This window comes from Gossypium raimondii, chromosome 2, assembly GCF_025698545.1.
Source record: "Gossypium raimondii isolate GPD5lz chromosome 2, ASM2569854v1, whole genome shotgun sequence".
Classification (NCBI taxonomy): Eukaryota; Viridiplantae; Streptophyta; class Magnoliopsida; order Malvales; family Malvaceae; genus Gossypium; species Gossypium raimondii.
Genome location: NC_068566.1, coordinates 47392329 through 47403751, shown reverse-complemented (window position 1 = coordinate 47403751; position 11423 = coordinate 47392329). Strand labels below are relative to the sequence as shown.

The 11423-nt window shown below is 32.1% G+C and overlaps 2 protein-coding genes across 2 annotated transcripts; both read right to left on the bottom strand.

The window, feature by feature from the left end:
• Window positions 1-1443: 1443 nt before the first annotated feature.
• Window positions 1444-3738, bottom strand: LOC105789310 (COP9 signalosome complex subunit 8). The gene is made up of 5 exons (XM_012616639.2): window positions 3584-3738; window positions 3417-3496; window positions 2754-2935; window positions 2413-2520; window positions 1444-1669 (listed from the first exon to the last, which is right to left on the bottom strand). Exons 1-5 carry the CDS (start codon window positions 3665-3667, stop codon window positions 1530-1532), a joined length of 594 nt encoding a protein of 197 aa, XP_012472093.1. The 5' UTR covers window positions 3668-3738; the 3' UTR covers window positions 1444-1529.
• Window positions 3739-5786: 2048 nt separating this feature from the next.
• Window positions 5787-10170, bottom strand: LOC105789304 (GATA transcription factor 26). The gene is made up of 8 exons (XM_012616632.2): window positions 9699-10170; window positions 8003-8347; window positions 7469-7901; window positions 7196-7268; window positions 6992-7095; window positions 6613-6799; window positions 6421-6523; window positions 5787-6330 (listed from the first exon to the last, which is right to left on the bottom strand). The coding sequence occupies exons 1-8, from the start codon at window positions 9736-9738 to the stop codon at window positions 6026-6028; spliced, it is 1590 nt and encodes a 529-aa protein (XP_012472086.1). The 5' UTR covers window positions 9739-10170; the 3' UTR covers window positions 5787-6025.
• Window positions 10171-11423: the final 1253 nt, after the last annotated feature.

The window sequence follows — 11423 nt, the reverse complement described above, 5'->3', positions numbered from 1 at the left end:
GTTGCTCCATACCTAAGGTGAGGATTGAACTCTCAACCACTGATTAAGATAGGAGAGACATTTGTCATCTCACCTTACTTCCATTGTTATGTGGAAACTATATTTTAACATATGCATCACATTTAAGAGACATCTTAGGTAAGCCAACAACAAGACCTTTCTTAAGAAGTTTAAAAATGACACATGCTAGCATGTTCTAATCTTCTATTTCACAACCAACACACATTTTCATTACTAGTCATGAAACAAACATTAAAGGAATTCAAATCACTAAAATGCACCATAAAAATATTTCCTAACTTATGATCTACAACCTACAAATACAAATGAATCACACTCTATCACTCTCCAAGTATAGAGATCTCACATTTGTACCTAAAGACTAAGGGTGGGTATGGGCGATTAGGTGCGGTGCGTTTAGCTTACTTTTTGTCTCATGCTACAGTATCGCTACAGTATCTAATCTCACCGCCACCGCTGTTTTTACACTAACCGCAGGTAAACGCACTGCCCATCCAAACTCACTCTAAAACACTCACTTATAAATTCTTCCTTGAGAATTCATTAGTTTATCCTCCCCTAATTTTTAATAGAGTTAATAAGAAAAATTAACCGGCAGGCCAAAAATATATATTAATAAGGAAATATATATTAATGTATTATAGAAAAAAAAACCATTTGTTTTATGGTTAAATTATTTAAGAGTTATGCATTTAAAAAATTAAAAATAAATAACAAAAATTAAATTGTAGCATAACAAGAAGAGATGAAGTGGAGATGAATATATTCAACATCCATAAAGGTTATATATTTAGAGCAGAGCAAAACATGTCAACTGTGAATCGCTAATAGATTTAAAAACATTCGCCCCTTTTCCACTCCATTGTCACCCTTAATTGAAACAGTTCAAAAAAAAAGGTAAATAAGCTTCTCTAGTCCCTGTGAATTTCGAAACTGAGTAAGGTAGTTCCTCCAAATATTTTGAGCAATTTAATCTTTATCAATTTTGCAAGTGAATAATTAAGGACAACTAATCACAACTTAATATATTTCAACTATGCATAATTTTAATTAGTATAATAACAAAATTACCCTTTTTATTTTATCTTGATTCTATAAAATTTAACAAATTTAACATCAACATTTATATACTTGCAAAATATTATAAACTAAATTAGTTAAATCATAACTATATTTATAGAAAGTATACATTATAAAAGCTAAATTTATTATTATACCAATCAAATTTATGTAAAATTTATGAAAAATATTAACGTAATAATTAATGATCATTAATGGCTCACTTTCAAAATAAATAAATAGAAATTAAATTGCTCTGAGACTGACCAATTTGCTAATATCAAAATTGAAAGATTAGAGAGATCTTTTTACTTAGAAAAATAAAACATCAAATATGAATGAAATTTGAACAAGCTCTTGAAATACTCATAATGATTAGAACCATTAACTTTGCTTAAAAGAAAAATTCAACAAGACAGTCAAAAAATCACAGAAATTACAGACATGATTTAATGTTCGAGGTGGAAGACGTATTCAGTTAGTCGCTGCAATTTGCCCGGGTCTAACTTCTGCTCCTTCACGATAGCCTGCTTCGTCACGGTTATCATTCGAGAAGTAGGATCGACCGTCCAACCTTGTCCGAGTACATCTGCAAGTGACAACCAAGAAACAGCTAAAAATGAACCTCGAAATAGTCTATTCAAGGCTTGGAAAACCTTGTAATCCTTAAGTAACAAGCATCCCTAAACCCTAATGAAAGCTAAAACAACCCTCAAAAGAGTCTATCAGAGGCTCAGAGAAACATTGCAGAATCTACTATCCTCTTTTGCAGATAAAACCAATAACCCACTTACACACATAAGCCATAACGTTGTAATTAGTAACCCCTAAACTCTATAAGTTTATTGCTTTTCAATGGGAATTTAGTTTTTCGTAGCCATTCTTGTCTCATAAAATCCAAGAACTAAGACAATGTATTAGTAGCAATAGAGTCTCGAGTTTCATACATTATGCTTGTACGGGGAGCACTTGAAAGGCAGAATTTGAAGCCTAGAGACGTTGACTTTCTCTTTTAAAGAAAAAAACAAAACCAAGCTTGTACCTAAGGTAATCTAGAGATGCTGACTTTGTTATATAATATCTTCTCTGTTTTTCTTTCATTATTTGGATAATTTGGAAGTAGTATGGATGCTCGAATTTGAGCCAAGCTATCAATAGGCCACAACGGTGAATTCTTAGCACTAAACTACATCATAAGTCATCCCTTTGGATATCACATGTTTATATTACACCACAAAGACATACGGTGAATAAAAGAAGCTTATGCAATACATCTAAAAATAGTAAAATAATAAGAAACTTCACGGCATAAACATAAATGTGCATGCTTACAATTCGAGGCATCTTCCTCACTCATTCCAAGAAATTGAGCTGCATCTTGGATGCTTATTGTCGAATAAGCAGATTGCAGCAGTTCAAACATCCTCTTAGTGTAAAGCTCTACAAAACAGAACCGAAAATAATCACATCAACTGCTACATTACCTAAATCTTTAATACACAACAAGACATTCTATAATATAAAGTTAAATATTTTCCATGATTTTGCTCCTATTTCATGCCATAAAGTCCGAATTAACATATATAGGTTCATCCTTTCAAACAAACATATTTATTTCATCATCTATCTAATTAATCAAATTACTATGAAGACTATGATAGAGAAAGCTTTGCCTGAGAAAGCGGCAACAAGAACTTGTGTTTGTTGAGTCCAATCAAAACCACGAATAGCCTCGTAGACACCGGCATAGTCCCTTGTCCACAGCTTTTGACCTATTTTCCAGGCCGCAACCACCTCCGGTTGGCTCTCTTTGATTGCAGGAGGTATTGATTTCCAAAGAAACCTTGCACTATTACTGCAAAAAGAACATCCCCATCCAAGTATCAAATCCTACACTGAGTTCATACAATCTTGAAAACCATAATAACCCAAACCCAAAACCATCCAAATTCGAAACTGACTTAACCTAAAGGAGAAACAAACTCAAAACCAGAATAACACAAAAGTTGTAAAACTCGAAATGATTCGACCCATTTAAATAAAAGCAACAAAGAACCTTTACACTATTACCGGAAAACCATACCCATCCAAGTATCAAATCATATTTGAAAACCAACCGACTCGAACCCAAAATAACACGAACCCGAAATGGATTTAATCTAAACAAAAAAATACCCAAAATCAAAATAACACGAAAATTATAAAACTCGAATTGACGCAACCCAGAGCTCCAAATTAACATTTTTTGAAGAAACTAAAGTCACATAAAGATGTAAACCCCAAAATTATAAAATTCATTAATTAAACAAACAAAAGAAAGATAAAAGGGTTTTTACATATCATCGATGTAGATGTGACCCAGAAGATGAATTGCGAAAGGCCATTCGTCTCGAAAAGGAACGCCCTCGGCTGCTACCTGTTTCAATCATCAAATTTTTTTAAACAACGCTTTTGGTTTATAAATTCGATTTAAGATTTTGAAACCCAAAAACAGAAAATTTACCTGAAGCATGAGATTATCGCATATATCAGCGATCTTATTGAAGGATTTAGAGGCCAACGCTTCATTGAGAACACTGAAATCCATCTCTCTTTTCTTCGCTGCTATTACTTAAGGCTTTTTTTTTTTATCCTTTCGTCGTGTATATATATGGATTGGATGGGCCGAAAGATCTACTAATACGCATTTTGAGTTGAAAGGCCCAATCCTTTATCCAATTATCGAAATTTAAAAGAAAATGAAAACATAACCCGTTTGTAATATATTATGTTGTTTTATTTTTATATATTATATAATTATAATAAAAATTAAATAAAAAATAATATATATAATATTATAATTTAAGTATTAAAAAATATTTTAATTGCTTTATCTAAAATTTGAATAAGTGAATCGATTACGTATTAGCTCGATTGCAATTGATATTGTTACCAATATAGGAGGACGTGGGTTTGAGTGCGCTGAAGCACATTATCCTCCTATTTAAAGGGTGGAGATAAGAACCTATATCGAAGCATAAATATATTAATGTCATACATAAGATCGGCCGAAGCAATATCACTTTTTTATTGTTTAAATATGTAGATAAAATTATGGTTTTTTCCTATATTACATTTAATTTAAGAAATTAAGTTTTTATTTTATCTTTCTACTATTATTAATGGTGTTCTTTAAACCAAATCATTAATTCAGTTGATTTTTTTTTTTCTAATCTACATTGCTTAAAAAAAAGCTGGAAAGTAAAAAATATGTGATTTAAAAAATGAAATTATAATTATCAAAATAATTATTTTATATTAATTTATCATTTTAAAAAATCAATTCAGTCTCATTATTTTATATAAAAAATTACTAATACTAGGAAGACCAAATTATAATTATTATATCAAAGTATAGGGATTAAATCTTCAAGTTTAGTATAATATAGGGACGAAAACCAGAATTTTACCAAGTTATATCGAAGGCCCGGCATGCCATGTCATCAAACGGTCACTATCAACATAAAAAGGCAAAAGAGGGCGGGAAATCTATTAAACAAATAGAAATTTGAAGGACTCTAGCTTTCCTAACCGTTCATATTTTTGGCCTGTCGAATTCCCGTGACTCCACCTTGGGTTGGCGAAATCCGACCGATATCCCGATGGATACCACCGCTGTCTCCGCCATAGTAGCAAATGACTCATATACCCTTTTTGAAGATTTAAAAAGCTCCCACTCCCATTATAACTATAAGACTCACCTCTATTCCTTGGAATAACTACATCTCAATTATTTGTGTTCATACAATTTACTCATTTTTTATTATTATTTAAGCATAGTAGGTTCAAATACTATTTGAATTTAATTTTTTTATTATTATCTATGATGTATTTAAAGTAATTATAAATATTAATTTTATATATTGATTATCTAAATGTGCTGCTTCTTTTTATGCAAATAAGAATTCAAGTTTAGACATCCGAATTTTATCTGCTTAACTTTTTAAAACTTTTATTTTTTTAAACTTATTAAATGCATATAACAAAATGTATAATTTAAATTTCGCAAACAGAGGTAACTTAATTTTGAGTTAAGTTAATCCGAGTTCAAATAGTCATTCCTTATCATGCATAATATCCTCTTTTTTCACTAAGGGAAAACTAATCAGGGTACATAAAAATTGAGTAAACTAAAACTAATGTTATTAAACTATTAATAAATTTACGTTTTGATTATTTAATTTTAAAAAATTATAAAATAATCACTAAACTATTTAAAATCTTTCATTTAAGTCATTAAGCTGTTAAAATCACTAATATATGACCTGCTCTATTCGTACCGCCTACACCAATTAAAAACACTCCTCTTTTATAGTTCAACTTTTCTTTCATGAAGCAATTTTAAACATCACAAATATATAAATCAAAACCCAAACAGCTTCTTTCTTTAATCGCCGACACTGACCGTCACATCAATTTGGATCTAAAATATGTTTTCGTACTTGTTGATAGATATTGACATAGTACCAGTCATCAAATCATCACTTAGAACTTACTAAATAAACTCTAAAAAAAATACTTAACAATCTAATGACTTAAATTAACTTTTGAATAGTTCAAAAATCATTTTATATTTTTTTGAAGTTGAGTGAAATTTTAGTGAACTTAGGTCTAGCTTACCATTAAAATTATGTTCGTATGCAAAAAAACTACATTTGCATACACAATTCTTTGGAAAACTACTACCTTTTCTGCACTTTTTTTGAGCTCTATATTACAAATCTATTGTCAACCTATACAAAAATACCCACCCCAAATTCATCCCTTACCATCATAAGTTCGATAAAAGAAACGAGCAACCATCAAACCTCAGTTTTCGGCATGAAAAATATGTCGACCCCATTCATCAGAATCTTGCATAAAGGAGCATAACTTTTATAGTTTCTAGTAATTAAACAATTCATTGCTAGGGATGGACAAGGTGTGGGTGTGGTGAGTTACTACTAGTACTTGCCTGTTGCCCAAAACTCGAAGTAGGATGAAGCAGTTCCGCCTGTGGGAACGTGCCATTGGATGGCACATCCAATAGCAAATCTTGGTCTGAACATTCATTGGCAAAATGGAGCGAATCCAGCATGGGAGAGCTACCATCGGGAGGCAAAGCAAACAGGCTTCTCGGGCTAAAGCAAGAACTCTCATTGTCTATGAGTTCTTTGTTTTCGTGTGTGGCTTTCATGATCACTCGTTTCGGACTCATTAAAGTCCTTGCTTCTGAAAAACAAAAAATACAATTTTTCTTAAGCAAAATGCCATTGCTAACTCGCAACACTTGAGCAATTCCAGCAGAGAAAAGTTTTGAACCTGGAATTTGACCATCCCGTGATCTTTTCACAGTTGCTGAATTATTCAAAGGAACGACATTTGGTCCTCTAGTAATAACAGACACTCCAACACTACCACATTTCTGCATCAAAAGAAATGTTTTTAGGCCTCCAGTGAGCACGACAAGAAGTTCAAGTCATGGTGTCACCATTAAAGAAAACCGATTCAAACCTTAAGTCCATGATGGCATTCCACCCAGTGTGATCTCGTCAAATTTATTAATGCAAGTCTTTTTAAAGTCTTACAATCTTCAGCATTTACCCCGGGAACGGAGATGTTAAAGACCCCTTCCTCAAGCAGTTGCTGAAAATAACACAAGTTATCCTCGAATTGAGGACTTTCAAACATGCTTTTGAGGCTGCAGGCACGAAGGAAACTATCAGTGATTCCGATTCCGACATCATGTTTCAACCATTACTGGTTTCTGCACATGAGATACTATCGAAATAAAAAGGGTATTATTATCAGTAAATGCATCCCATTACAGACAAAACACGAAAGCGAAAGATGTCATTTTCCCTCTCTTGATAAAAGAAATGAAAAAGGGTACCTCTCGGGGAGTTTTGCAATGTCAAGCGGAGGTAGATACTGCAGTAACTGCTGCTGCTCATCTTTTGTTAAATGCTTCACAAACTCCTCAAAATTGATAATATCCTGCACCAAGAAAAATGGTCATCGCATAAACGAGAAAAGAATATGTGCAGTCACATACATTATCATGGTAACTCAACCCTTTCTTAATAAGGGGACTTACACTCAACTCTATGTTACAAAGCGGCAAATTACGACTTTCCAGTATTAGCGGTTTTTCATGTTGAGCCTTGTCTCTGCCAAATGTCATAAAGGAAAAAAGAAAAGACATATTAATCAACATGAAAGCACCATTCTGCCATTTCTCCTCGGAGCTTTTGAGATAAGTTACATGCTTTGCATTGCTATAAGAAATGTACTGTTCCAATAAAGGCATTTATATCTTAAGCTTTCTGAGTGACAATGATAAATACCATAACAAAAGTAAAAGATTTACCTCTTAAGTTGCTCATGCTGCATCCCTTGTCCAGCAGGGTTCTTAGCCTTTTCAATTCCATGTCCCAAATATTTGACGCCCTTGCTATCATTATACGCAGGGAAGCTTGATGAATGCGAATAAGCCTCGTTCATTGAATATTGTTTGTTTTCAAAAGAGAGGGAGCTAGCTTCTGATTCCTCTTCTCGAGCTATTGAGCTCGGATGTTTGATCAGAATGCCTCCATGTCCAATCTCGACAGAAACCATGGGAGTTTCACTCTCAAGAAGCAAATCGTCATCAGAAGATACAGAGAAATAAGAAGACTTCTGTTCATGTAAAATAGTACATAAATCTTTCGTAAGTTTCTCAACTGGTGACGGCTTTGGACGATTTACACATGTTCTTTTCTTAGAAGGTACCATTGAGTCCCATACATTAGATTGAGAAGGCCCTGGAAAAAGATAAACAAGAAGACAACTTATATCAGTATTTCAGATCATTATAATGCTAATATGCAACTAATGAAGGAACGCTGATGGCATTCTGTCGAACCTGTCAAGTCACTAACATCCGCACTGCCAAATTGTGCACAGCTTTCAGAATTAGAAATGGCTGAACCAGAACTTGATCTATTACTAGTATCCTCATCCATGAATTTACGGAAACCGAGGTTGTAATCAGGGGAAACAATGGCTATATCATGATTTGTCTTTCTTTTTGCTTCTCTGTCCTTATTTATAGATATGCTCTTCACTCTAGAAGCTCTAAGATCCTCAGGTTCAGCCCGAGCATGAAGTGGGGTATATTTTGCAAGTGTCCCTTTAGTCCTCCACCGTGATCCACATGCATTACACAATACCGGTTTCTCAGGAGGTCCATTGCGCCAAAGAGGAGTACCTATCATATTGCATTGTTGTCAATAAGTATAGAATGATCAACGACAAATAGATATGCTTATGGCTCTTGTTGATATTTGAAAACTCCATTTTAGAACATAATGTTGGAAGCAATTCCTTAAAAGAAATTCGGGATTGATGCTCTTGTCTACACCAAGGCAAACAAGGACAATTGGCCCTTCCCTTAACACTTTTACTTGAAACAATTTAACATCCAATAGCAATCAATGACCAGCAAAATAAGTTCTGCTGCAATATGGGGCTTAAGTGCCTTAGGTTAGTGGTTCGAGTCTCCCCACATGCAGGTGACCTCAATTATTAATGCTACACACTATACTGGCACCTCTCCTCTGAGTCTTCCAAGTCATATCTCCACCAACCGAAGCACTCCCAGCTCTGTGAACCAAGCCTCTTAGGGCACACTGGCTCTTAGCAGAGTAAAGGAGACAACCCCCCCCCCCCCCAACATACACACAAAGGGACAATGCCTTCCATTGTTGGGGACTCGACCAGCTGCCTGGTAGAGAACACTTCAAAGACTTCTCCCGAAGGAGTCGGGCCCCTCAACAAGGTTGAACTGCTTAAAGGCTAAAGAGTTTACACAATTAACTTCAAAATGGAAAAGAATGTTATTACACATTAGAATTGGAGTCCATTGGAGGTTTAGAACAGACATGAGAAAATTTTCCTTCTTTAACATTGAAATTATTTAAGAGAAAATGAATAAGAAATCAATGGCAAGTGCAGCCCTAAAGGATCAAAAAAGATGATAGTGCAAGAAAATAACATTCCATTCAATTGAATAAAAGGAAAACTAATGTTTGACTTGATATTAAAGCTTATAAACATCATTGGAGCAATGGGAAAACCAATACCAATCAAATTTTGAATATGAATTCAACAAAATAGAGAATTCAAACTCATTTTATACACTGGGAATTTGAACAACTGTCAAAGAAGACTAACCCCAATTGATATAAGGCTTAGAAAATGCGATTGAAAGAAACAATTCAATTCAATACCAAAACCCCAAGTTAAAAATTGTCCTAAATTCATATACAAACAGAATTAACACAAAGAACATAATATATTCTAAAATTCATTATCTTTGTTCATATAATCTTTCTACATACAATTAATTCCCCTTCCAAATTCCAATGATAAAATTATTTATCCAAGCATATATAAAATCATACACCAAAAAGACAATTACATATATCCCAGAACTCAAAATTCACTCTCTCTTTTTCATTTCTAAAGATTTATATATATATATATATATATATATATATATATATATATATATATATATATATATAAAGAGAGGTTAAACTGGAGAAACAAGAACTCACTTGTAACTCCACAGTGATAGCAAGGACCTTGCTTTCCCATATCTTTTCTCTTTTGCTCAAGGGAAAGAAAATATATTAAAAGGGAAAAAAAGTCTTTATTGACCCAAAAGAGACTTGGTAGTAAAAATTGAAAAAAAGTTTTTGGTTGTATAAATTTGATTGATTTCTTCAAGCTTTATATAACATATTCAACTGGGTATTAAAGGCTTTTTTTCTTTTCTGCAACAACCCAGAAAGCTAAATTAGCTTACAGAACAAATCAAAAGCCAAAAAAAAAAACCCAGAAAAAGCTTGTATGTCCTTTTATCAGTCCAATAAACAAACACATACATACATACATACATATATATAAATAAATTAAAACAAGCCAAAAAATTAAAACCCAAGAAGAAATTAAAGATTTTAGAGATGGGTATTTCAGCTTTGAATTTATACAATCCAATGGAGAGAAAATTTATAATAAAAAAAGGGGGACTAATTGAAAGGAATCTAATAAATGGCTATGAAAAGAGGAAGGTTAAATGGGAAAAGAGGATGAAAAGAAAAGAAAAGAGAGATAGTAGTGTTAAGTGTGTTTTATGCTATATATACCTCTTATTCTCTTTCTAGTTTTCATATCAAAGATTAAAATAAATATTTATTTTGCATTTTGTAATTTATGATTGTATTTGTTATCACAAATGTAGGTAAATTAATTTTATCTTCAAAATATAAATAAAAGATTAAATTTTTTAATGAAATCACCTTTTAATTTTTATTGAATTGATGATTTAATTTATAAAGAATAAAAGAAATGAATATAAAACCTCAAAATGATAAGATAGTGAGAGAATAATAGAATATATTGGTAATGTGCTGTTGAATAGACTTTTTAGCTTTGTTGATGTATAATAAAATTTTATTACCAGAAAAACAAAACAAATTAAAAATAGTCAATGCGTGGGTCCAAATAAAAGGGTAAACTATACAAATAGTCGCCCAACTTTAAAATTTTTAATTTAGGCATTAAACTTTGCATTTGTTCCTGTTTTGGTCACCCACTATTAAACTGATATAATAACATATTTAGTTCTCAATACTTATATATTCTATCGATTTGATCCTAATTCTAAATAATACAATAAATTTAACTCTTCATGTTTACAAATTTTATCAATTTGACCCTAAACTTCCTAACCAAAGCTTTCAACTTTCAAAATAGAGGCATTCCATGTTTATAAATTTGTAAAACCCTAAAAAAAAGAAAAAACTTCTCCAATTTTGCGCTAATGAAAATAATTCTTTTGATTTGAGGATTATCATAACATATATGGAAAGTGAAAGTTTACTTTTTTAAGTGAAGTTTTAAAAGATACCATATGTTTAATTATCTTTTTTTATTTCAATACATATATATTTATATAATTATCTTTTTATTGAATTATTTAGAATTATGATCAAATTGATAGAATCTATAAATATTGAGGACTAAATGTGCTATTATGTCAGTTAGAAAAAGACTTTCCGTTATCAATTTAAGGATGGGCGACCAAAAAATGAACAAATACAAAGTTTAGTGTCTAAATTGAAATTTATTAAAGTTGAGTAAATATGAGCATAGTTGGGTGACCATTTATATAGTTTACCCAAAAAAGTCATAACTATTGTTGGTTCTTAAGTGGCTGGCTCTTTTTATGGCTTGCCCACTCATTATTTATTTATTTATTTATATTTGTATATGTTGTA